The sequence below is a fragment of the Gorilla gorilla genome, chromosome 14, assembly GCF_029281585.2.
Source record: "Gorilla gorilla gorilla isolate KB3781 chromosome 14, NHGRI_mGorGor1-v2.1_pri, whole genome shotgun sequence".
NCBI lineage: Eukaryota > Metazoa > Chordata > Mammalia > Primates > Hominidae > Gorilla > Gorilla gorilla.
Genome location: NC_073238.2, coordinates 59,709,944 through 59,737,786, shown reverse-complemented (window position 1 = coordinate 59,737,786; position 27,843 = coordinate 59,709,944). Strand labels below are relative to the sequence as shown.

Genomic DNA, 27,843 nt, shown 5'->3' with positions numbered 1-27,843 from the left:
AGTTCAGCCTCCCAAAGTGCTGGGATTATAGGCAAGAGCCACCATGCCTGGCTAGACTTGTACACTTCAAATCAGTGAAGCATTTGGCATGTAAATTCTATCTCAATCTCAGTAACAGTATTTTTTAAAAAATAAGAATAGGAAATGCTCATCTCCCTTCAAAAAGATCTAGAACTAAAGGGAGCTGTATTTCATGGGCTACAGGGATCAAAAGAGCACAAGCTACACACCCGGCTGTGAACAAAAATACTGAAAGGACAGGAGAAAGTTAAAAGGAGAAGTAGAGAGTAGATACGGGAAATACTGAATAAATGTGTCAAAAATAGGTAAGGAGAAGAAAGAGGAAGTAAAAGTGAAATTGTCATGATAGAACTATCTAGAAAAGGAAAAGAAAAAAAAAATCAAGGGCTGGTAAAGATAACAGATGACCACCAGCAATTGAGCACCTACTGTCAGACCCTACCCTGAGGAATCCAGACATCCAAGATTATCTTCTTTTTTGAGATGAAGTTTCGCTCTTGTCACCCAGGCTGGAGTGCAGTGGCACGATCTCAGTTCACTGCAACCTCTGCCTCCCAGGTTCAAGCGATTCTCCTTGCCTTAACCTCCCAAGTAGCTGGGATTACAGGTGCCCACCACCATGCCCGGCTAATTTTTTTTTGTATTTTTAGTAGAGACGGGGTTTCGCTATGTTGGCCAGGCTAGTCTCGAACTCCTGACCTAGTGATCCACCCGCCTCAGCCTCCCAAAGTGCTGGGATTACAGGCATGAGCCACCGCGCCTGGCCTATCCATGCTTATCTTTCAACCAGTGCTGCAAGAAGGCTCTAAGGCCAAGATTTACAGATGATAAACAAGGTAAAAAAAGTTAAGTATTGTGGTTATGTTTTAAGTGCCTATTTTTTAGAAATATATATACAGAAGTATTTAGAAATAACTGATAGAATGTCAGTGGGGACGATAAATAGAAATAATTGGTAGAATTTCTTAAACTTGCTTTAAAATAATGCCAGTGGGCAACATGGATGAAGCACAACTGGCCATGTTGATAACTGCCGAAGCTGGGAGAAGGGAGAAGGTTGTTCATTGTACCATTCTATGTTTAAGCTTGAAATTTTCCATTAAAAAATTCCTGTAAGTTTTCTAAAAACCTTCAATTTGCTACATCTGTCCATGAGTCCCTAGGTTGCCTATCTGACCTCCTTATCTGCTACCTGGACACCTCTATGCCCCTCTACCCATACTCTCTTGTGGATCTTTATTCAAATGAAGACCTTACCCATCACCTTCAAACTGAGACCTTTCCCATCACCTATGACAAAACCACATCTCTACAGATAACCACTCTCTCCATGTACTGCCCCGTAGCCTTCTCTACAGCATTCATCTTCTGACACCTTCCTCCTCATCAATTCATAACTAATGCTTATATGACATTTACTTTGTGCCTGGCACAGTTCCAAATTTTCTACACACACACACACATCATTTCCTTATGCCTTGATTAGGTCAGAATCCTTCAAGGCGCTTCAGATTATTAGCAACCTAGCCCAGCCCCCAACAAAAATGAACTCTCTTGGTTTCTACACAGCAACATCCAAAGGGCAGCTGGAGGATGGGGGTAGGGTGAAGACTATTAAAGCTATCTTGATTAAGAAACAGTCAGTATATGAGCCAAACCCACAAGTCCAGGTGGCACTGTTTGGAAAAACAGAAAGCAAGAAAACTATCATCTGTAATTTCACAGTATAATAGACGACACATGGAGTGAATAATGAATTGTTTCTGCTATACTAAGACACATAGCCAGCCTACTTGAGGAGCTATTTTCAAATGACCAAGACCCAGGAGGCCCAGGCTAAACTAATTTAGCCCTAATTCTACAAGCACAGCGGTGAACAGAAGATCTTTAAATCTTGTGGACTCAAATATCTCTTCAGAATATTAATATTCACACAGCATGCAGCAGACTGCCTATACCTTGGCAATGCTAATGACATTGACATGTCTACCTCCCTGAGCCCAGATCACCATAAAACCAAGCCTAAACTAAAAGTGAGCAACCAAAAAAGCCCCAGATTTTTATATAAGTCATGGGACGAATAAAATGATTTAACAATTGAGCCATATTTTTAAAAATACTTGCAAAATATGCATATAGATAAGTGCTAGTCCCTTCACTTAACAAACTTAAAAGTCCCATGCCAAAAACTTCTAAGAATCATTTCCAAGTAAATACAGAGAGAATAGGGAAGTGCCCTAAATATATTTTTGGAATTCAGTTCTTTTCTGATCAACTCTAGCTTGTCGGAATAAAAGAACGTAAAAAAGTATAAGAAGAATACATTTCTTTATAATACAATACCTTTGAATACAATTCTTCTTATACTTACTCTATAATTGTACTTACTCTACAGTTTTCTGCAAACGTACTTACTCTACAATTTTCATCATCTAAAATCAACCAGCAAACAGTACCTGCTTACTGTGGGTGCTTTTCAACGTTACCTGTTAAAAAAAAAACTTTGAGGTCTAATTTACATTTACTTCTTTCAATAAATATAAAGCTAAGGATCATTGGAATGAATGCATTTTTAAACAATTTTTCAACATAATTGTTGGAAAAATCACATTAAGTGTATAGTTTATTCTAACTTCTATTCATTTTCCGGCCTACTGATGACAAAAAGGCTTGAATCTGAAACTTTTCTTTCTACACTCTGAGAAGTATTTTACTTTCACGGAGCATACTTTGGGCTCAGTAGAAACAAAGGATTCATTCAATGTAGAATTATTATCATCATTTCACGGGTCAGAAAAGGAAGTAAAGTGATGACCACATAGCCACTCAGCAGCATGCTCAAGTCCAAACCCTGGAACCTTGTCCATAGCCCCTAGTCTCACCATCCATGTTGCCTCCGTGTGTGGGATAAAAGACAATGCAAAAGTTAAAACACTCGCACACACAGGACCCAATTAAATACAATTTTAATGCCAATCTGAGAAAAATGACTTATTAGCTGTGTGATTTTGAGCAATGCTCTTAACCTCCCCCATGACGGATGGTGTGAGAACGAACAGAATTGTAGCACGTGTATCAGTCTGGTACACAATGTCCTATGAAGGTTAGCTTTATTACCATCATTATTATTGCAGAAAGACTTTCAGTTCAGAATAAGACAGTACAGTTAAAGAGACCTGGTTTTATTTTCCAGCTTCTTAACTGAGTCATCTTTCAGCTCCTTTTAATTAAAAAGAAAAAACAATCAGAGATCTAATTGGGTATCAGGAAGATACACAATATGACTAACAGGCACTAATATTACTACACTTATAGTCTCTGGAAGGCTGGACATACTTATCCAAGAACTGCCTAAATTTTTACAATGACACATCATGCTAAATCTTCCATATTAGAAATTCCATATTTCTCTCCATACTAGAAATAATCGTTCCATATTAGAAATAAGAATGTAGATTTGGTAACAAGGGAAACTATTCAAATTTGCCAGTGCTATTATTTGTGTGCCTTCAGATGGGGGGGGAAAAATGTGTCAGCAAGCAATGCACCCTTTCTTTAGTTTTTCACTTATTATCCTCTAAAGATCATGCAAAAAAAAAAAAAAAAAAAAACCAACAAACGTTTACTCTTGGATGTTTAACCTTGGCTCTGACAGAATGTTCCCTGTATCAAAAAACAAGAACTCAGCCAACAATGTTTTTGTTGTTAAACGGTTGCATGAAGACTATGTCCAGTCAAATCTAACCCCTCACCCCGCTCCAAGGCTATGACCCTCAATTTTCATCAAAGTTCCTACCATCTCCCACTTTGTAAAGGCCCTAAAGAAGTTAATGAAAAAAGGCAAAGTTCCTGTCCTCTGCTGTCACTCAGTAATGAGCAGTTTCATGTGGCAGTGCAGAAACTGGGGTTTGAGAAACAGACGTGTCCTGACACTCTGGACCGGTAATCATGAAAACCCCAGCACTGCCATAAAGATGCTGTCTTAACTCGGCTCCAAACAAAGTTCTGTCGGCGGGCGGCCGGCAGTGTTTCAGCGGGCAGCAATGTGGTGATACCTTCACAGGATACTTTATAGGCTTCAAAACACTTCCCTCCCTCCAGGCCATTAACCTTCTAAACCACACAGTGGGGTATGGCTGGAGTATTCTCCCCCTGAGGCAAGGGAACTGAAGTTCAAGAAGTTTTCTTGACTTGCCAAGATCTCCCCGCTACTTCGGCTTTAAGAAACTGGGTCTAAGAAACTCAAGCTTACGGATTCTGTGTTCTCTGCGCGCTCCCACCACATCTTCAATTCAAAGATCCTTCCAAATTTCACAGAAATAACCCAGTAAGGGCAGCTCTTGAGTATTCCTTTTCGAGTCTTAATTTTCACTCAAGGCGAAATAACCCCTCCTCTGAAAGTTCTCCACGTTTTCCAAGCGGACAGCATCAAGTTCGCAGGGGATCTGTATCAGTCTCAGCAGGTGGACTTCACAAGGGGCGGGTTGGGGTAACGCCCGCCTGACCGTGTCCGGCGTGGCGGGGGGTTGGGGGCGAGAAGAGTGGGGGTTGCTATGTAGGGCGCCCGGACCAAATAACACGCCGCGATTTCACACTCCAGCCTAGCTCAGTTATGTAGCCAAATGTTTTTCTGTCACCACATATCCACGACTTTGGCTGTGTTGAGGACGAAAACAGAGAAAAGACACTGATCCCAGAACACTGCGCCTGGGAGGACGCAGGGCGCAGGCTTTGTAGTCTCTGAGAATCGCCCTGCGTAAAAGTGTCCTGAGGTCCCGCTTCTGCGCCCTTCCCGGCCCAAGCCGAACACAGGGTCAACCTCACTCTACAAAGTCAACGGGATAGAAATCTGCCACCCCGCGAGGAGCCCCTTCCTACTGTCTCCAAGGGGTCCCCGACACTGCCCTGAGCGACCCTAAGATACCTGGGTGTCTCTGCTGGGCACAAACCTCTCTGGAGCCACTTCCACCATCCAACCTCTCCCGCGGCCCTCCCTTCCCTTTCTCCAAACACCCTCTCCACCCCGCGCCGCTCCCCTCTCGCCCCCGGCCCCGCCCGCCTCACCCAGCCAAACCCGAGCGGTGGAACGCTGCGCCGGGTAAACGCCGCGCGTCGGGTCCTCCCTTGTGCGGCTCCGGGCAGCGTTCCGTGGCCACCGCGCTCCCGGTAACAGCAGAAAGGGGAGGGAGGAGAGCTACCGAGGAGGGGACAGCGACGCCCGGACGCCGCCACGCCCCCGGCCTCCCACACGGGTGCCACCGTAGCTCTTTAGAAGCTCCTCAGGGAAGCAAAGCGCCATTCCCGCTGCAGGCACCGAGACGTCGCCGAGATGGAAGAAACTCTGGCCATGCGCGCTCCTACACCGGTGCCGCGGCGCCCGGGCCCAGCACCACGCACCTATGCGCGCCTCTGCCGGTCCTCCTAGAAATCCCGCCCTGCCTACCCGCTGCGCCAGACGCGACGACGCTTTCAGGGGTCAAAGACCTGGCAGAAATGACTTCCCAACCCCAGATGCTCCCAGCAGCAGTATTTAGCAGTCATACAATTGCCTGAAATGAAGAATGAGTAATCTGGATGAGTCGGCCCTGAAATCGACCTGCAACTTACCCGGAACGTGAGCTGTCTCTCTCTGACCTCTGCTGGCTGCTTCACCTGGAGTCTGAGTCCGACTCATGTAGCACTTCACTGTCCGCGTTAGTTCAGCCTTCACTGTCAGCAACTCGTCACCTTGTCCTCTTGCAGCGAAGGTTTGGAATCCCATCACGGGTGTGCAGTGGTTAGTCCTGAGATCATGGTGGTGCTAGGAGAACCTGCCAACCAATACAGAAAGTTGTCACGAATAGAAACCTAAGCTCTGGCCGGGTGCGGTGGTTCAAGCCTGTGATCCCAGCAACCAACTTTGGGAGGCCAAGGCGGATGGATCACTTGAGGTTAGGAGTTCGAGACCAGCCTGGCCAACATGGTGAAAGCCTGTCTCTACTAAAAATATAAAAATTAGCCGAGCGTGGTGGCGGGCGCCTGTTATGCCGGCTACTAGGGAGGCTGAAGCAGGAGCAACCCGGGAGGCGGAGGTTGCAGTAAGCCGAGATCGCGCCGTTGCAGTCCAGCCTGGGTGACAGAGCAAGACTCTGTCAAAAAAAAAAAAAGAAAAAGAAAAAGAAAAAAAAACCAGAAAGGAGAAGAAGGGAAGGAGGGAGGGAGGGAGGAAGGCAGGCAGGCAGGAAGGAACCCAAGGGAGGGAGGGAGGAAGGAAGGAAGGAAGGAAGGAAGGAAGGAAGGAAGGAAGGGAGGAACCTAAGCCAAGGAAGGGAGGGAGGAAGGAAGGAAGGAAGGAAGGAAGGAAGGGAGGAACCTAAGCCAAGGAAGGGAGGGAGGAAGGAAGGAAGGAAGGAAGGAAAGCAAAGAAAGGAAGGAAGGAAGGAAGGGCGAAGGAAGGAAGGAACCTAAGCCAAGGAAGGAAGGAACCTAAGCCCAGCAAGGAAGGAAAGAAGGAAGGAAGGAAGGTAGAAGGAAGGAAGGAACCAAAGCCAAGGAAGGAAGGAAGGAAAGAAAAGTAGAAAGGAAGGAAGGAAGGAACCTAAGTCCCAGAAGGAAGGGAGGGAGGGATGGAGGAAGGAAGGAAGCTAAGCTCTCTCTCGCGGTGCCCTGACTTCTCCCGGGGAAGGACCTCTGAGCTGCCTGCACTGGTAATGACACATAGGTGAACCGGTCCTGGCTTTCTTAGAAGATTCCCTGCTGCATAAAACCAAATCCCGTTGCACTTTCCTGGGTTCCTTGGCTTTGTCCTTTGTCATTTCCAGGATGGAGCAGAGGCACTGGTAATTTGGCTTTTACTTGCCTGGTACCTCTGGCATGGAGTGGCTAAACGGTGGCACCATGTACTAGTTGCTGCCATCTTCGGATAAAATATTGAATCAATATGACAAAAGTCAGATGAATACTAGCTGCCAATTACCCTGCTTCCCTTGGGGGCAGCCTGTTTGGAGCATAGACCAGCTTTGACCTGCAAGAACTCTGGATATTTGGAATATTTAAAATTCCAAATACAGTATCCCAGGAATTCAGGTCAGCTGAAGGCCGATTGGGAAGGGCTTACCTTAAATGAATCAGAAAGAAAAAGGTGTGGGTGTGTGCTAACATTTTTTGAGTATTGGCTATGTGCCAGGTACTTTTTCTTATTATTTTAAGCAAGTCTGTGAACATCCCTGAGAATAACAAATCATTTGTTCCCATTTCGCAAGGGGGAATCTATGACTTAGACAGGTTCAAATAACTTGCCCAAGGTCACAGAGCTAGTAGGTAGCACAGTTAGGCTTTGAAGGCAGGTGTATCTGACACGAAACCCTATGTCCAATTTCCACCATACTACCAGCAAGATGGAAGAATAATGAAATAAAGGGACCAGGCAAGAGCCAGTTTCAGGAATACTTAAAGGGAAAGAGGAGTCAGGAGGAACTTAGAGAAAGAATCTTGAAACAAGAGGAAATGTCATGCCAGGTAAATCAGTGAGTCAAAAACCAGAAACAGCTGTACTAGTTGGCAGACTGGACATAGTCCAAGGCAAGAAAATCGTTTTTGTAGGGAGATTAGGATATTTTGGACCAAGATTGTGGGCTTTAGTCATCCCCTCTGAAGCCACTCTGAAATCACCTTTCTCAAAACTGCCATAAGGCAGGCCTAGGCACTATCACGTGGACATCCTACTAAATCTGAGTATAGACCTTCGACATCTCGTCACAGACGCAGGAGGTTCACATTCTGAAAGAGCATCTCTAGGACTAAGGAGAAACATTCAGGGACAGGTTTTTCAAGTTAGGAATGCTCACTGGAAATCTGCTCTGTCCCCTCTGGGATCTGGAAGTAGAATTTCCCAAGCACTAAATGCTGAGGCGTGGACTTTCCAAGAATTTCCTGATTGGTTAATTCTGAGAATGTCACTGATCATTACAGACGGATCACCATGCAGGAAAAGGAGAGGCTGGTTTGGGTTTTTTCATGGGGAAGGTGAACTTCCAGATCACAGTGCCCTCCAAGACACAGGGCTTGAAAGTCATGAGTGTCAGGGACAACTCACCGTGTCAGCTAGCCCAGCCGGGCTCATGCCCAGCACCCATTGATCACACACAAAGCTCCACTGTGGCCAGGATAGCCTCATAAAAGACCGAAAGCCTAGCAGCTGCCTGCCAAAACCCAGCCAGGCTTCACAAGAAGTGATTTGTGCTGTGAGCAGAGCTTTGACCCCGGTTTTGAACTCAGCTGACAGTCAGCAAAGGGGAAACCAGTCTCTGTACAAAACAGGAAGGAAATGAGATGAAATGAACTGCATTATAAGCTACCAGAGGGTGCCTAATGGCATCTTCACCACATAGAAGTCCCAGGGAGAAAGACTGATGATTTCGCATGGGAGAGAAACCCAGACAAGCACCAGGGAAGGAAAGAACCGAGGAAAGCTGCATTTGGCTTGGCTGTTTCTCTTCCTCCTTGCCTGTCTGACTTAAACAGCCACTGTCTGCAAAAGGACACATCTGTGTGAATCCACTTACATGAGGAACCTAGAATAGACAAATTCATAGAGACAGAAAGTAGAACAGAAGTTGGCAGGGCCTGGCAGGATGGGGAATCCAGAGTTATTGCTTGATGGACACAGATTTTCTGTCTGGTTGATGAAAAAGTTCTGGAGAGAGATTGTAGTGATAGTTGCACAATGCTGTAAATGTACTTAATGCCACTGAAATGTACACTGAAAAATGGTTATGATAATACATTTTGTTATATTTTACCACAAATATTTATGTGTATGGTGTATGTATATATGTATATATTATTTATATATTTTACATATACATATATATGTAAAAAAATAAATGTATTATCATGATGTAATACTTCTTTGGAGTAAAAGCCCAGGTGAAAGCAATCAGCTGACAGGGCCCCTACATCTGGAAATTCTTCACTTGAATTTTTGTTCATTTCTCTTTTTAATTTTTATTTATTTATTTTTGAGATGGAGTCTCACTCTGTCACCCAGGCTGGAGTGCAGTGGCATGATCTCAGCTCAGTGCAACCTCTACCTCCCAGGTTCAAGCAATTCTTGTGCCTCAGCCTCCCAACTAGCTAGGATTACAGGCATGCACCACCACACCCAGCTAATTTTTGTATTTGTAGTAGAGATGGGGTTTCACCATGTTGGCCAGGCTGGTCTCGAACTCCTGACCACAGGTGATCTGCCTGCCTTGGTCTCCCAAAGTGCTGGGATTACAGGTGTGAGCCACCACACCCAGGCTTTTTGCTTTTAATTTTTTTTTGAGACAGGGTCTTGCTCTGTTGTCCAGCCTGAGTGCAGTGGCATGATCATGACTCACTGCAGCCTCGACCTCCCAGGCTCAGGTGATCCTCCCACCTCAGCCTCCCTAATAATTGGGACTACAGGCAAACAGCACCACACCCAGCTAAATTTTTTAAGTTATTTGTAGAGATGAGGGTTTCCCTATGTTTCTCAGGCTGGTCTCGAACTCCTGGGCTCAAACAATCCTCCCGCCTTGGCCTCCCAGAGTGCTAGGATTACAGGCATGAACCACTATGCCTGGCTCTATGAATGTTAATAAATCTTTGCCAGGCATGGTGGCTCACATCTGTAATCCAAGCACTTTGGGAGGTGGAGGTGGGTGGATCTCTTGAGGTCAGGAGTTCCAGACCAGCCTGGCCAACATGGTGAAACTCCACCTCTACTAAAATACAAAAATTAGCTGGGCATGGTGGCAGATGCCTGTAATCCCAGCTACTTGGTAGGCTGAGGCAGGAGAATCGCTTGAACCCGGGAGGCAGAGGTTGCAGTGAGCCAGGATAGTGCCACTACACTCCAGCCTGAGCAACAGAGCAAGACTCTGTCTCAAAATAATCAAATAAATCTTAATTTATTTTTCTTTCCATTTAGGGGTGCCCAGGGCCCAGCTTTTGGGTTGTTGCAGCTCCTTATTCAGAAGGAAGAGTAGTTCTGCCATTTTATTCTCTGCTCCAGCTGGTGTTAAGTAGCTGGGGGTTTGTGGTGGCATAGTCAGAGATGTGGCCCTAAAAGGGACTCTTTACCTTTGAGGACTAAACTCATTTTTTTTTTTTTTTTTTGCCCAAATTCCTGTCTAAGCGGTCTGGGGAGTCATGCCCTACAAATCATAAATTCTCATCAGATGGGTTTTATTTAACCCTGTATGTCGTGACTTACTTTCCAATCTGACTCTGGCATAACATCACGAGACAAGGAAGAAAATCAAAATATTTTACCCCAAAACGTGTTTCTTTGCCATATTTTGAAATGACCCTGCAAAGCTGTTCTTTGTGGGGGAAAATTTACATCTGTAAAAGATCTCTATTAAAATAGCTAGATCTTTTTCTTCCAGACCCTCCCAATCTAAAGAGATTAACTAGGATCTGAATAGGAAACATTTGTCATCTATTGTCTCTAAGGGCAGACACTATAAGACTTCAAAACAACTTTGGTCACCACAATTTTTATCTTAACCTGAACATTCCCTTCTTATGAATCCCAGGTTTTTAGACAAACTCAACCAATTGTCAACCAGAAAATGTTTAAATTCCCCTATAACCTGGAAGCCCCACCACCGCCGGCTTTGAATTGTCCCGCCTTTCCAGATCAAACCAACTATTTCTTCAGTGTATTTGATGGATGTCTCATGCCTCTCTAAAATGTATAAAACCAAGCTGGGCCCTGACCACCTTGGACACATGTTCTCAGGACCTCCTGAGGGCTGTGTCACTGGTCATGGTCACTCATATTTGGCTCAGAATAAATCTCTTCAAATATTTTATAGAGTTTGTCTCTTTTTGTCGACACCTTTGATATTAAATCTATGCACTATTTACAAACAGAGAGGGAGAAGGAAAGGGAGGGAATGAGAGAGAGAGAGAGAAAAATTGAAGAAATTAAAAGGATTGTAGACCCAACTGACTATTTGCTTCCAGCAGCCAAGATGACCAGTTAGGACCATCCCATAGCTTCAGGCTGACCATTATCCCCAGGGTAAGCCTGTTCCTGAAAATGACTGGATGAGGGGATGTGCTCTTGGTCTGACAGATAACAAGAAGTAACCTTTGACTTTTAGTCCTTCCTCCTGTGTCTTCAGTACACAGTTGCCACTTTTCCTCTTTGAAGATGCTCTTAGCTGGACTAGTAGAACTAGAAGCTGCACCTGTCTTGTGGTCTACTTTTATGACTAACAATGTGGTATAGATAAAATCCGTGGTTCCACATGAGTGCAATGGCAGTCTACCGTTAGAACTAAAGACATTAAGTTGTTTGTATTCTGTCTTGCCCACTGGGTTGTGGAGCCAGGAAAACCTTACTCATTCTTGAATTTCTTCCCCATCCCCCATCCAGAACCTAGCCACGTACTTTATATATTTTAGGTGTTTCGTAAATGTTTTTAACTGCTCTCATGGCTTGTGCGGTATGATTTGAATGCCATCCTGCAAAACAGAAAGACGTTAAACTAAGATTATCCCATGCTTGGAAACAGTTAATATGTCCAAAGTTCAAAGTCTTCATCTAACATTTATAGTGTTGTCTGAAATTTCAACCTAATTTTCAGTCTCTTCTTTCAAGCCTGCCTCAAATACCCTAAAATCCACAATAGCCACTAATTGTTCTGGGAATATTCTCCATTTTCCTACCCTCGTACCCCAAGTCATTGACCACATCTTATATTCTTCACATGTACTTCCTAGTGTTGACCCTATACTTCAGTGTTTTGTGCCTGACATTTCCTTTGTCTCGGGGGTAGCCTTGTAGCCCAGTTTAGATAATCCCCAAGTCATTTCCACATGGACTGTTTGATAAGGAAAGGCTAAAAGACTTAGATAAAATCTTAGGTGGCTAGTATGAATTTTATTCTATAACTCTGGTATCAAAAAAAAGTGACATTATCTTATTTTTCCAAAATTTCTTCTAACTCAAATGAAATTGACCTGGTATTTCCTACTTGAGTAAATGACAAGCAATGGAGTCTGCCACATGTTGGAGAGCCTTACTCTTACCCCGCTAGAGCTTCTTGAGAGCCCAGGTACTTATGGAACATCCAGGGAAAGATTTCTGGCCTTTGTTCCATCATTATCACTGCAGAAGTTCCCATTTTCAAAGCCTGTGTTAATTAGGAAGTTCTATCACTCTATGCCCAGTGTAGGTACAGGGATCCTTTGCCAAGCCCCTAGAGGTTTAATGGCTCAGCATCCAAATGCTACCCTTTCAGAGAGTCTCTTCCTCATTCAAACACCTTCTTCAAACTTCCCAGCAAAACAAACAAACAAAAAATCCCTCTCCCTTATCTCCTACCTGAAGAAGCTACCTCCCAGTCAGGCAACTCCTGCCTCTCTGCATACCATATCTTGGAGACAAAAAAACTAAAGACAAAAATCTTTAACTCTGCCCCTTGGGACTCCCAGCCCTGCTGGCCGTCTTTCAGGAGGGGAGAGAAAAGAGGTCTCATTGATTCAGATTTTTCCACAAAGCAGTAAGAACAAAATAAATCAATTTCTTAATTATCAGCAGCCGCAAAATACAAATGAATTCCTTAATAAATTATCCTACCACAGTGGTTCATAAATTCTAATGCACTGGTACAATGAATACCAACGGACACTGGTCTGTGACCTGAACAGAGGTTGCATCTCTAGAAAGTTTATAGATCCAGCTTCTCTTGCATCAATTAACTTCACCAGCCATTAAAGTCATTCAGCTTAATGTGATGCTCTGATTTTATGTTCACCAAGCCATCTACTTAAAAGTGGACTTTCTATGTCAATTTGCTTATAGAAAGAGAAGGCATTTATGAGTGAGAACATGTGGTGTTTGGTTTTCTGTTCTTGTGTTAGTTTGCAGAGAATGATGGTTTCCAGCTTCATCCATGTCCCTGCAAAGGACATTAACTCATTCTTTTGTATGGCTGCATAGTATTCCATGGTGTATATGTGCCACATTTTCTTTATCCAGGCTATCATTGATGGGCATTTGGGTTGGTTCCAAGTCTTTGCTATTGTGAATAGTGCTGCAATAAGCATGCGTGCAAAGTGGGAGCTGAACAATGAGAACACATGGACACAGGGAGGGGAATATCACACACCAGGGCCTGTCAAGGGGTGGGGGGCAAGGGGAGGGAGAGCACTAGGACAAATACCTAATGCATGCCGGGCTTAAAACCTAGGTGACAGGCCGGACACGGTGGCTCACGCCTTTAATCCCAGCACTTTGGGAGGCCAAGGCGGGTGGATCACGAGGTCAGGAGTTCAGGACCAGCCTGGCCAAGATGGTGAAACCCTGTCTCTACTAAAAATACAAAAATTAGTTGGGCATGGTGGCAAGTGCCTGTAATCCCAGCTACTCAGGAGGCTGAGGCAGAGAATTGCTTGAACCCAGGGGGTGGAGGTTGCAGTGAATCAAGACCGCGCCACTGCACTCCAGCCTGGGTGACAGAGTAAGACTCCATCTCAAAAAAACAAAACAAAACCAAACAAAAAAAACCTAGATGAGGGGTTGATGGCTGCGGCATACCACCATGGTACATGTATACCAATGTAACAAACCTGCATGTTCTGCATATGTATCACAGAACTTACAGTATAATTAATAAATAAAACAATTTAACTCATTCACATGTTTGCAAAGACCCTAAATAAAATATTAGTAAAGTAGCCGGGGGTGGTGGTGGGCACCTGTAATCTCAGCTACTCAGGAGGCTGAGGCAGGAGCATCGCTTGAACCCAGGAGGCGGAGGTTGCAGTGAGCTGAGATCGTGCCATTGTGCTCCAGCCTGGGCAACAAGAGTGCAACTCCATCTTAAAAAAAAAAAAAAAAAAAAGTAAATATAGCGTTGGAATAAAAGAGAAAATACACTGAAAAAAAAATAGAGAAGGCATTTACCAACCAGTATGGACATTCCCACCTACTCCACTCCCCTAATGTTATATTTTTATAGTACATAGTAATAAATTATCATTCTTGCTTATATATTAATCTCTGGTGAGTTTGGTCCGATTACATCAGACCCTGTAATAAGTGGAATAATGGTCCCCCAAAGATGTCCACATTTTAATGCCAGGAGCCTGTAATTATGTTACATGGTAAGGGGGAATTAAAACTGCAGATAGAATTAAGATTGCTAGGCTGGGCACAGTGGTTCATGCCTGTAATCCCAGCACTTTGGGAGGCCAAGGTGGGTGAATCACTTGAGGCCAGGAGTTCGAGACCAGCCTGGGCAATATGAGGAAACCTTGTCTCTACCAAAAATACAAAAATTGGCCAGTCTCATAATGCAGTCTTAAAAATAAATAAACAAAAATTTAAAATAAAATATTTTTAAAAATTTTTAAAAGAATTAAGATTGCTAGTTAATCAGCTGGCTTTAAAATGAAGAGATTATCCTGGGTTATCCATATGAGCTCAATGTCATCACAAAGATCCTTATAGTAAAAGAGGGAGACAGGAGAGTCAGAGTCAGAGTGATTCATTGTGACAAAATTTTGACCAGCCATTGCTGCCTTTGAAAAAAATGGAAGGAGGCCATCCATGAGGCAAAGAATATGGGCAGCGTCTATAAAGACAAAGAGACTAGGAAACAGATCCTCCCAGAGCTTTCCAAAAGGAACAGAGCCCCACCGACACCTTGATTTTAGCCCTGCTAGGCTCATTTCAGACTTCTGGCCTCCAGAGCTATATGATAATACATTTCTATTGGTTTTGTTTGTTTGTTTGATTCTTTTGAGGCAGAGTCTCACTCTGTCACTCAGGCTGGAGTGCAGTGGTGCGATCTCAGCTCACTGCAACCTCCGCCTCCTGGGTTCAACTGATTCTCCTGCCTCAGCTTCCAAGTAGCTGCGATTACAGGCACAGGCCATGATGCCCGGCTACTTTTTGTATTTTTAGTACAGACAGGGTTTCACCATGTTGGCCAGGCTAGTCTCAAACTCCTGACCTCAAGTGATCAGCCCGCCTCGGCCTCCCAAAGTGCTGGGATTACAGGCGTGAGCCACCGTCCCCGGCCATTTCTATTGTTATAAGCACTAAATTTATAGTTACTTGTTACAGCAGCAAGAGGAAACTAATAGGACCCTGACAGCCTGAATTATTTTGGTTGCACTGACGACATACAGTCTCTGGATTTCGTATACCTGCCAAGTGGTTTCCTGGACTCACCTGGAAATATCTCAATTTTTTTCTTTCCCTAATTATCCAAATGCTTTGAACATAATATAGGCTCTTAAAAATATCTGTTGAATCAATGAATTTTGGCTAAATATAAAGTCTGTGAGTCATGGCTGGTGTGTTTTTGATAGTCTGAAAACTTTTAGGATTAACCATTTCTCTCTCTAACGAGTTGTGAATAAATGCCTCTAATATCAATGTGATAGATCATTTTATGTGTCACTGGGATAAGAGGATGCCCAGATAGCTGGTCAAACATTATTTCTGGGTGTGTCTGTGAGGGTGTTTCTGGATAAGATTAGCAGCATTTGAATCTGTGAACTCAGTAAAGTAGGTTGGCCCTCCCCACTGTTAGGGGGCATCATTCAATCCCTTGAGGGCCTGAATAGACAGAGGAAGGAAGAATTCACCCCTTTTTCTCCACCCCACTGCCTCAGCTAGACCATCTTGTCTCATCTCCTACTGTGCCCTTTGTTCTCAGCCCTTCAGACTTGGATTTCATTATTCCATCGACCTTCCTGGGTCTCCAACTAGCAGACAGCATATTGTGGATTTCTCAGCCTCCGTAACCTCCATGATCATGTCAGCCAATTTCTCATAATAAATCAACTTCTCAGCCGGACGCAGTTGCTCATGCCTGTAATCCCAGCACTTTGAGAGGCCAAGGCGGGCGGATCACCTAAGGTCAGGAGTTCGAGACCATCCTGGCCAATATGGTGAAACCATGTATCTACTAAAAATACAAAAATTAGCCAGGCGTGGTGGCGGGAGCCTGTAATCCCAGCTATTCAGGAGCCTGAGGCAGGAGAATCGCCTGAACCCAGGAGGCGGAGTTTGCAGTGAACTGAGATCATGCCACTGCACTCCAGCCTGGCAACAGAGGGAGACTCCATCTCAAAAAATAAAATAAAATAATAAATAAATTTCTCTCTCTCATATATGTAATATATAGATATAGATATATATACAAATATACATATACATGTATACATATATTATGTGTATATTATATATGTGCATATATTTATACACACAGAGAAAGTATAGTGTATACATATACATATGCTTTTGTGTATATATACATACACATATACACACATATATACACAAAAGCAAAATGAGCAAAAGTCCTCAGTTTCAATATCCTATTGGTTCTATTTCTCTGGAGAACCCTAAAAATCAAGCAACTGGTAGTTAAATTATATGGACTTAACAGCAAATTTGTGAGGATAACACGTAGCTCTTTTTTCTTCTTACATGGAAAATGTGAATCATTTGAAAATCAATGCCTAGTCTTAACATACAGTAGTGACTTTCCCCATACAAGAGGAAGCTTTCTTTCTTTCTTTCTTTTTTTTTTTTTTTTTTTAGACAGAGTCTAAAATATTTTAAAAAATATTACCCAGTAACCCAGGCTGGAGTGCAGTGGCATGATTTCGGCTCACTGCAACCTCTGCCTCCCGGGTTCAAGCGATTCTCATGACTCAGTCTCCTGAATAGTTGGGATTACAGGCATGAGCCACCGCGCCTGGCCCAGGAAGCTTTATTTCTATTTAGAGGTGTGTGGAAGCTCTTTAGGCAGTCTAGGAAGTTTAGACAGTTTAGGAAGCTGGTGACATTCTGGTCAACACTGCTGACAACATATCATGTCCAACACTAAACACTGAGCCTGTCTGAAGAAGAAAAGACAAGTAGAGAGTTTCAATGAACCATTACAACATTTGGTCAGCTAAGAAGGGCTCCCGAGAGACCAGTTGTTACTGTCTGGTGCTAGCACTGCTGTCACAATGTCAAACCAAGTGTAAATAAAAAGGTCCCTTGAAAAATGCTATCAGTTGGAAGTTGCTGGCTTGAGAACCCTCCTGGGAAGAGATGTGCTTCTTGTATTGAGACTAGCCACACTCACTGGGCCTGTGTGGGCTTGGGGACTTTAAAGAAAAAAGTTCGGCCGGGTGCAGTGGCTCATGCCTGTAATCCCAGCACTTTGGAAGGCCGAGGTTGGTGGATCACCTGAGGTTGGGAGTTCAAGACCAGCCTGACCAACATGGAGAAACCCTGTCTCTACTAAAAATACAAAATTAGCCGGGCGTGGTGGCACATGCCTGTAATCCCAGCTACTCCGGAGGCTGAGGCAGGAGAATTGCTTGAATCCGGGAGGCGGAAGTTGCAGTGAGCGGAGGTCTCGCCATTGCACTCCAGCCTGGGCAACAAGAGCGAAACTCTGTCTAAAAAAAAAAGAAAGAAAAAGAAAAAAGTTCATTGTCCCTAATTAGTGTTGTATTTCTGTGACTTTAAAGCAGTCCTATTCGTTTTTTTTTCTTTTCCTTTTTCTTGTTGAGATGGAGTCTCGCTCTGTTGCCCAGGCTGGAGTGCAGTGGCACAATCTTGGCTTACCACAACCTCCGCCTCCCAGGTTCAAATGATTCTCCTGCCTCAGCCTCCCAAGTAGCTGGGACTACAGGCATGTGCTACTATGCCTGGCTAATTTTTGTATTTTTAGTAGAGATGGGGTTTCACTGTGTTGGCCAGACTGGTCTCAAACTCCTGACCTCGTGATCCTCCCGCCTCAGCCTCCCAAAGTGCTGGGATTACAGGCCTGAGCCACCACGCCCGGCCAGTCCTATTTGTTAAAGTGATAAAACATGTAAGAGTTGGCAGAAATATGTGCAACACATGGAACAAAAAGAAAGCCTGGCTGGTTTGTGTTGCTGCTCTAAGTTGAGCTTGGCTGGATTATGAGAAGGAAGAGTGAGCAGCAAAGTCTGGAGATGGGAGTCTAAAACCACTTTAAAGAGCTGTAGACTTAATTCCAAGGGCAGTGGGAGCTACTTAAGGGCTTTGAACAGTGGGGCATGATCAGGTTGGAAGCCTATATTTGCATTTTCCTTCCTTGGTGATCTAATATTCCTTAAGGCAGTGCTTTCCAAACTTTAATGTGCACAGGAATTACCTGGAATCTTGGGAAAGTGCAGATTCTGACTGAGTAAGTCTCATGTGGGTCTCCAGATGCTGCGACAAGCTCCTAGGTGACGACAGGGCTGCTGAGCTCCAGACTGCTCTCTGAGTAACAAAGTCCTAGACAGAATCATTTGTGAGCCTCCCCCACTGGCTTTTTCAGAGCCTGCAAGAAAGCGAGGGAGCAGCCGTAAGGCACAGACAAAGCTCCTTTCCATCCTCAAATGGCTACATGTTTTCCTGGGGTGACCTAATTGCTCAGGCAGAGAACATTGTGGCAATGTCATTAGTCATTCCTTCTGAGTGTTTTGTGTTCTGGACCATTACTTAGACTCTGCTCTTTTAGCTCAGAACTTTGCGTCTCATCTGGCTCTCCATGTGCTCAGTTACCAAATGGGCTTTGAAATTCCATTTGGCCAAGCACTGTGGCTCACGCCTGTAATCCCAGCACTTTGGGAGGCTGAGGCAGACAGATCATCTGAGGCCAGGAGTTTGAGACCAGCCTGGCCAACATGGTGAAACCCCATCTGTACTAAAAAATTAGCTGGGTATGGTGGCATGCACATGTAATCCTAACTACTTGGGAGGCGGAGGCACAAGAATCACTTGAACCCAGGAGGTGGAGGTTTCAGTGAGCCAAGATCGCACCACTGCACTCCAGCCTGGGCCAACAGAGCAACGCTCTGTCTCAAAAAAAAAAAAAAAATTCTATTTTCCTGCCGTCTGCAGCAGGATTGACTTCCCCATTCCTTGAGATTGACATCAAGCCAAGAATATCAGATTCTCCAAATGTGACCAGTTTGCCTTTCTTCAAATAATCTTGCGATGTGAAGGGAGGTTGCAGAGTCATAAATTTGACTATTTTTAAAAATTTTATTTTCTTTTTAGACTAAAAAGACTAGATCTGAGAGAATATTTTAAATTGACATTGCGGAGAGAGAAACACAGGACTCTAGCCTTTGTTTTGGTCATCATAGCATAGATAGATACACACACACACACACACACACACACCCTTTTATAGTAGAAATGAAATGATAAATGTAAAGTACTTAGCACAGTGCCTAGCACACAGGAAACATCTGAAGGAAATTAAAGTATTTTACCCCAAAATATATTTCTTTGACATATTTTGAGATGGCTGCTCAGGGAGACAGCAAAGCTGTCTTGTGGGGGAGATTTGCATCTGCAGAAAATCTGCATTGATGCAACCAGGCCTTCCCTGGTCTACATGTGGGAAAGGTGAACTGAGAGCCTGCCACCTTTAAACATCTGAAAGAAACATTTACCATCTATTTTCTCTGAGGGCTGCTACCAGTGAGGTTTTATTTACATGAACAAGACCACGTTTACTAGCCAGAGCTCCTCCTTCCTCTTTTTCTCTCTCTCATATAACTTACCTTGCCACTATAACCTGGTTTATTACCAGAACCTGTTTCTGGCCATGCTCTGAGCCCCCATGCTTTCTGTAACCTTCTGTACTCCACTGGGGGTTGGGTAATCATTCTGTGATTCTGCCAATGTACATATTAATAAATTTGTAAGCATTTTCTGCAATTATCTGTCTTTTGCAAGTTGATTTTTCAATGAAACTTCAGAGGGCAAAGGGGAAGTTTTCTCTTGGCCCCTACATATCCAATATATGGTAGCTATTATGATCAAAATACATACTTTAAGTCTGAACGCCATGGCTTACACCTGTAATCTCAGCACTTTATGAGGCCTTGGCCTCCCAACGATCACTTGCGGTCAGGAGTTCGAGACCAGCCTGGGTGACACAGTGAGACTGTGTCTCTACAAAAATTTTGAAACATTAGTCAGCCGTGGTGGCATACGCCTGTAGTCCCAGTTATTTGAGAGGCTAAGGTGGGAGGATTGCTTGTGCCCAGAAGTTTGAGGCTGCAGTGAGCCATGATCGAGCCACTGCACTCCAGCCCAGGCAACACAGCGAGAGCCTATTTCAAAAAAAAAAAAAAAGAGAGAGAGAGAAAAAAAAAGGAAAAAAAATACATGCTTTACAGACGTGATGTGAGAGTTAAGTAACATGTGTAAAGCACTTTAGGATAGTGCCTGGCACGTGGTAGATGTTGAATACACCATAGCTTTCGTGATGGTGATGATGATGGAGATGATGAGGAGGAGGAGAGGATGGGAGGAAGAGAAGCAAGAGGAGAAGAAAAGGGGAGAGAGGGGGAAGATAAGAAAGGGGAGGGAGAGGAGGTGGTGGTTGGTGGGGAATTGGAGGGGAGAGGAATATAAAGTTTGACTTAAACAGGGATAACAACAGTGGTGTGCTGATAAATGTTTAACAACTGGCCTTCAGCACACCACTGTATAAGCGGCAGGATAAGATTAGTTCCAAGAGTCTCCAAGGCCGGTTTTGATGGTGACAGCATGAATGGGAGGTGTGAGGAGGTATGGCAGGAGCTCACGGAGCTTTGGGATTCTCCCAACCTTCCTGCCATTGCAATGACACTCATTCCACAATTAAGACTGGGTGTATCTTTATGGTTTAAAATGATAAATTTTATGTTATGTACATTTTACTATAATAACATATTTTTAGTTAAAAATAACATCAACAAGAAAACTGGTGAGATCAAAATAAAATCAATTGTTTAATAGTTAAACAAAAACCCTGAGATATCCTCATGATAACCTTGTTTGGAATTAAGACAGAATCAAGAAGTCAAGCCACTGTAACTTGAAGCATTCCTCTTCAAGAACCTCTCCATCTTCTTCAGTTTCTGTTTTCTCTTTTTCCTCCTGTCCATCACCTGAATCACCCTTTACATTTGCAAGTCCTGAGAGTGGTGCCTCACCAAGGACTCTCTGTGGGCCCTGCGTCTTTGCTGAGCTCGCCCTAGTTTGAGCAGTGGTCAGGCAATAGTCAGTTTCTCCTGGCAGAGTCACCATTCCCTTATCTGTGCTCTTCTAAGCCTCTGGAAATTAGAAACTTCCCCTAAGTACTTTCTTTCCAGGAAGGAGACTCAAAATATTCCTTTTCCTGTGCCCCACACCTGTGTTCTCAGCACTCATACTTCTCCAGGTTATATTCCTGTTAGTTGTGTTAAGGTCTTTTTCTGTCCTTTAGTGATTGAAGCAGATGCATTCAATCTGAAATCTGAAAATCTTATATCAAATCTTGGCTCCACTTTGAGTAATGTATTAAAGTCAGATGAGCATTCCTTCTCTCTTCTGTCAATAGAATTACCTTCCTATGATAAGACTTGGTGGGGGAATTAAGGAGGTAAAGTAATTTACTTAAACATACTTCAACAACCAACAATGATTATCATGCAACCAATGCAACCAAAACTCTTTCTTTGCACTTTTTTTCTTTTCTTTTCTTTTCTTTTCTTTTTTTTTGAAACAGAGTCTCACTCTGTTGCCCAGGCTGGAGTGCAGCGGTGCAATCTCAGCTCACTGCAACCTCTGCCCCTGAGTTCAAGCAATTCTACCGCCTCAGCCTCCCAAGTAGCTGGTGCCTGCCACCACACCCAGCTAATTTTTGTATTTTTCATAGAGATGGTGTTTCATCATGTTGGCCAGGCTGGTCTTGAACTCCTGACCGCAGGTGATCTGCCTGCCTAGGCCTCCCAAAGTGCTGGGTTACAGGCGTGAGCCACCACGCCCAGCCTCTTTGCACTACTTGAGGACCATCAAAGGCAATCGCACTCATGACTCTCAGTCTTACTTTATTGCATTCCATTTCCCCTCCCCTCAGCTTCATTTATACCCAGAGCCTCCTCCCAAGTGTCTCTCACTCTCCAAATGCCACTTCTTACAGGAAGTTACTCAACACACAGTAGCTAGTGTTTGTGTCTATATTTTCGACAGCAACTGACACAGAGCCTACCACATAATGAGGGCTCCACAAACATTTGTGAAATTGAATGGAGTTTTATCAGAATACAGACATCTTACTACAAAAAAACTAGAGTAAATAACTTTTTCTTCTAAAAAAAAAAGTTCAACCTCAGTTACCTCTCTCATTGCTAACCTCATTCCCTCCCCCTTGTAGCCACCATCACCACCCCAGGGCAGAAAGGGCATCTGGAACATGATGTGGCATTTCCTTCAGCATCCCTACCCCCACCATTAGCTTAATTTGTTAGGACAGTGACCAGGGAGTGACTGCAATCAAAGGGAGGGTGCTGTGTGCTTCTCTCCAGCTCTGAAGTGCGGCTAACTCTCCTTAGGGTGTAATCAGAGGTTCTTCTTCAGAAGTCCTTGGCGTACTTTTCCTAGCTCACCACAACTATTTCTTCAGTTCATGTCCAAGAGGAATGGGATCATGTTGTATAAATTAAACATTTTGCTTCTCCTCTATCAACCCAGATCCATATTTATATCCACTATTGCTGTTCTGATGATGGAAGATTCCCATCATTGCTTCTTTGGTTCACACTCCAGCAGCACAGTCATGCGTCTCACAGTCTCTAAGGCCACTATAGTAGTTACTGGATAACAGTAACATCAAAAAAGAAGGAAAAGGAAAGAAGGAAGGCAGGAAGGGAGGAAGGGAGGGAGGAAAGGGAGGGAAGGAGTGAAAGAGGAAGGGAGAAAGGAAGAGGGGGGAGGGAGGAAGGAAGGAAGGGAGCTTATTCAGCTTATTGTCAAGCTCAAGAGAGGCTCATAGTTTCTTTATATATAGTAGTAATATTTTCAGAACCAAAAATGAGGATATAGCCTGATGAATGACATTTTCTGATTTTTAATTATACAATTCATAAAGTAATTAAAATTTTGCTAAATTTACTTGAAAACATGTATTAATTAGCCTTTATTGGAAAGAAAGCAATTTAATGTAATCATGTTTATCTGAAAAATTCATGAGATTAGATTATTTTGCTTATGTGGATTGGTTGAAGTGGCAATGGACATAATTCTGAAAGCAGCACAATTTTCCTTAATCAGTTTCTATTCCTGTGACTCTATCTTATGCTTTCTTATGAAATTGAAATGGCATCGAATCTACTTAAACACATTTCAAGAACCAACAATATTAATGCTGCAGTGAGCCATGATTGTGTCACTGTACTTCAGCTTCAGTGACAGAACAAGGTCCTGTCTCAAAAAAAAAAAAAAAAAAAAACAGCAATAATTATAATGCAACCAAAACTCTTTCTTTGCATTTTTAAAGGATCATCAGAGGTGATCATAACTCTCTACCCTACTTCACCACATTCAGTTGAAGTAGGAGACCACCGGCAGGACTTATTTCTTGGTCCCCATGGGTAAAGTAAAGAAACTGGCAGGAACCAGCAGATGGCCAGAAAAGTGATCCCTAGCTGCTCATTAGCATAAGACACTCCTACCAGCACCATGACAGTTCACAAATGCCATGACAACCACCCAGAAGTTACTGCCCCTTTCCTAGAAAGTTATGAATAACCTGCCCCTAAATTTGCATTAGCCCACCTCTTAATTTGCATATAATTGAAAGTGGATATAAATAGAGTTGCCAACAGTCCATAGCTGCCAACTTTGGTTGCCCTGACTGGAAGTTAGCCCTGCTTATCAAGGAGCAGTGCCATTCAACAAAAAATTGCTAACACCACTGGCTCACCCTTGAATTCCTTCCTAGGCAAAGCCAAGAACCCTCTTGGGCTAAGCCCCAATTTGGGGGCTCATCTATCCTGCAACACCTTTGCCCCTCCCTCCAATTTATTTACACCCAGAATCTACTCCCAACCATCACTCTGTCTCAAATTCCACCTAAACTCTCCCAACATGCTTCTCTGTTTTATTATGCAGATTGACTTTTCAGACCCTTTCCCAACAAGCAAAGAGTGATAAAGTGAGAGAGACTCAATGAGAAATTACAGGATTTGTTTTACTGGGTGCATAAAGTGGGAAAAGACTAGAATATTTCCATACTGATCATTTTTTGGCCTATCAAGTATTGTTTTATGCAATTCAACTTTTCACCTCCCAGAAACTTTTCTCAAAATTTTATGCATAGCTTTATAATTTAGTTATGTATTAAACTTGGGTCATCTCTTCCTTCTAAACTTAGAAAAGGAATATAACTGACTAATTAATGTTAAAGGTTTCCGTAGACAAATAATCCAGTGGAACAAAAGAGAAAATCCAAAAACAGAGCCACATATATATGACCACTTGATTTGCAACAAAGATGCACTGCAATTCAATGGGAGAAAGAATGGCTTTTTCAGGCCAGGCGCGGTGGCTCATGCCTGTAATCCCAGCACTCTGGGAGGCCGAGGTGGGTGGATCATGAGGTCAGGAGATCGAGACCATCCTGGCTAACATGGTGAAACCCCATGTCTACTAAAAATACAAAAAATTAGCCGGGTGTGGTGGTGGGTGCCTATAATCCCAGCTGCTCGGGAGGCTGAGGCAGGAGAATGGCATGAACCTGGGAGGCAGAGCTTGCAGTGAGCCGAGATCAGCCACTGCACTCCAGCCTGGGCGACAGAGCGAGACTCCGTCTCAAAAAACAACAACAACAACAAAAAAAAAGAGTGGCTTTTTCAAACAAAAGGTACTTGGGCATTTTTATATCCATGTGGAAAAGACCTGAACATTGACCTTCACCTCACACCATACACAAAAATAAATTTGAGGTGGATCACAGACCTAAATGTGAAACTTAATAAAGCTTTTTAAAAGAGCACAGAGGAGAATACCATAATGATTTGAACAAAGATTATTTAAACAGGACATGAGAAGCACTAGCCAAAAAGAAGAGATTGGTATTTGAAATAGAGCTATTCAATAACATCTATAATTTAGCTGAATTGTTCACATTAGTTATGGTTTATAATTATTGGGGATTCATAATGTATCATGAATGACTACACAGACATGCAGTTTCTTCATAGCATCGACAGTCTTTACAATTTGGTATGTTTTTGCTGTGGCTGGTACCGGCTTTGTCTTTCCATATTCAGTGCTTCCTTCATGAGCTCTTTTAAGGCAGGTCTGGTGGTGAAAAAAATCTCTCAGCATGTCTGTAAATGATTTTATTTCTCCTTCGCTTATGAAACAGTTTGGCTGGATATGAAATTCTGGGTTGAAAATTCTTTAAGAATGTTGAATATTGGCCCCCACTCTCTTCTGGCTTGCAGGGTTTCTGCAGCGAGATCCGCTGTTAGTCTGATGGGCTTACCTTTGTGAGTAACCCAACCTTTCTGTCTGGCTGCCCTTAACATTTTTTCCTTCATTTCAACCTTGGTGAATCTGATGATTATGTGTCTTGGAGTTGCTCTTCTCAAGGAGTATCTTTTTGGTGTTCTCTGTATCTCTTCAATTTGAATGTTGGCCTGTCTTGCTAGGTTGGGGAAGTTCTCCTGGATAATATCCTGAAGAGTGTTTTCCAACTTGGTTCCTTTCTCCCCATGACTTTCAGGTACACCAGTCAAACGTGGGTTTGGTCTTTTCACATAGCCCCATATTTCTTGGAGGTTTTGCTTGTTCCTTTTATTTTTTTTTCTCTAATCTTGTCTTCCTGCTTTATTTCATTAAGTTGATCTTCAGTCTCTGATATCCTTTCTTCTGATTGATCAATTCAGCTATTGATACTTCTGTATGCCTCACAAAGTTCTCCTGCTGTGTTTTTCAACTCTATCAGGTCATTTAACTTCTTCTCTAAACTCTTATTTTAGTTAGCAATTCTGCTAACCTTTTTTCAAGATTCTTAGCTTCTTTTCAGTGGTTTAGAACATGCTGCTTTAGCTCAGAGGAGTTTGCTATTACCCAGCTTCTGAAGCCTACTTCTGTCCATTTGTCAAACTCATTCTCCATCCAGTTTTGTTCCCTTGCTGGCGAGGAGTTATGATCCTTTGGAGGAGAAGTAGTATTCTGGTTTTTGGAATTTTCAGGCTTTTTGCAATGGTTTTTCCTCATCTTCATGAATTTATCTACCTTTGGTCTTTGATGTTGGTGACTTTCAAATGGAGTTTCTGTCTGGATGTCCTTTTTGTTGATGTTGAAGCTATTCCTTTCTGTTTGTTAGTTTTCATTCTATCACTCAGGCCCCTCTTTGGCAGGTCTGCTGGAGTTTGCTGGAGGTCCACTCCAGACCCCCTTTGCCTGGGTTTCACCAGCAAAGGCTGCAGAACAACAAAGATTGCTGCCTGTTCCTTCTTGTGGAAGCTTCGTCCCAGACAGGCATCTGTCAGATGCCAGCAAGAGCTCTCCTGTATGAGGTGTCTGTGGACCCCTGCTGGGAGGTGTCTCCCAGTCAGGAGGCACAGGGGTCAGGGACCCACTTGAGTAGGCAGTCTGTCCCTTAGCAGAGCTCGAGCACTGTGCTGGGAGATCTGCTGCTCTCTTCAGAGCCAGCAGGCAGGAACGTTTAAGTCTGCTGAAGCTGCGCCCACAGCTGCCCCTTCTACCAGGTGCTCTGTCCCAGGAAGATGGGAGTTTTATCTATAAGCTCCTGACTGGGGCTGCTGCCTTTCTTTCAGAGATGCCCTGCCCAGAGAGGAGGAATCTAGAGAGGCAGTCTGGCTACAGAGGCTTTGCAGAGCTCCAGTTTGCTCCACCCAGTTCAAACATCCTGGTGGCTTTGTTTACACTGTGAGGGGAAAACTACCTACTGAAGCCTCAGTAATGGTGGACGCTCTTCCCCCAACGAAGCTCAAGTGTCTCAGGTCAACTTCAGACTGCTGTAATGGCAGTGAGAATTTCAAGCCAGTGGATCTTAGCTTGCTGGACTCCATAGGGGTGGGATCTGCTGAGTTAGACCACTTGACTTCCTGGCTTCAGCACCCTTTCCAGGGGGGTGAATGGTTTCGTCTCACTGGTGTTCCAGGTGCCACTGGGGTATGAAAAAAAACTCCTGCAGCTAGGTTATTGTCTGCCCAAATGGCTGCCCAGTTTTGTGCCTGAAACCCAGGGCCCTGGTGGCATAGGCACCCAAGGGAATCTCCTGGACTACAGGTTGCTAAGACTGTGGGAAAAGCATAGTATCTAGGCCGCAGTGCATTGTTCCTCATGGCACAGTCCCTCACAGCTCCCCGTGGCTAGGGGAAGGAGTTCCCGACCCCTTGTGGTTCCAAGGTGAGGTGACTCCCCACCCTGCTTTGGCTTGCCCTCCATGGGCTACACCCACTGTCTAACCAGTCCCAATGAGAAGAGCTGGGTACCTCAGTTAGAAATGCAGAAATCACCTGCCTTCTGTGTTGATCTCACCAGGAGCTGCAGACTGGAGCTGTTCCTATTCAGCCATCTTGCTAGCAACCTCTTCTATATAGTTTTTAGAAATTCTTTCTAACTTAAACTTGCATATATTCTAGACATTTCATTCCTAGATATTTATGTTCACATGAAGATTTATACACAAATTTTTATAGCTTTATTTGTAAAGCACCAAACTGGAAACATTCCAAATATCCATCAACAGGTAAATGAATAAACAAATTGTATACCCATAAAGCAGAATACTATTCAGAAATTTTAAAGTGTTGATTAACACCAAAATGTGAATAAATCTGAAAACAAAAACAAGGTAGTAAAATAAACTCCACAAAGTGAGTACATAATGTGAGATTCCACTTATATAAAATGCTTAAAATAAGAAAAACAAAATATAATGACAGAAAGGAAATTAATAGTTGTAGAAAGGAGAGGTTGTAGGACTCTATATGAATTACAAAAGAAGATACTCTTGGGGCTGGTGGGTATAC

General features: G+C 43.5%; 1 protein-coding gene across 15 annotated transcripts in view; it reads right to left on the bottom strand.

Moving 5' to 3' along the window:
• Nucleotides 1-27,843, bottom strand: part of LOC101124545 (rubicon like autophagy enhancer) — a 95,203-nt gene that overhangs the window by 39,848 nt on the left and 27,512 nt on the right. For 3 of the 15 annotated variants that reach the window (XM_055359591.2, XM_063697336.1, XM_063697341.1), the window contains exons 2-4: nt 18,180-18,350; nt 13,741-13,863; nt 5,629-5,831 (exon numbers count right to left, since the gene is read on the bottom strand). In XM_055359591.2, the coding sequence (XP_055215566.1) occupies nt 5,629-5,782 (154 nt within the window). In that variant the 5' untranslated portion in view covers nt 5,783-5,831; nt 13,741-13,863; nt 18,180-18,350. Of the gene's footprint in view, nt 1-4,273; nt 4,678-5,085; nt 5,832-11,428; nt 11,503-13,740; nt 13,864-18,179; nt 18,351-27,843 lie in introns of those variants that run through there. The other 12 variants (XM_055359590.2, XM_055359587.2, XM_063697339.1 and 9 more) reach the window with 8 other exon arrangements.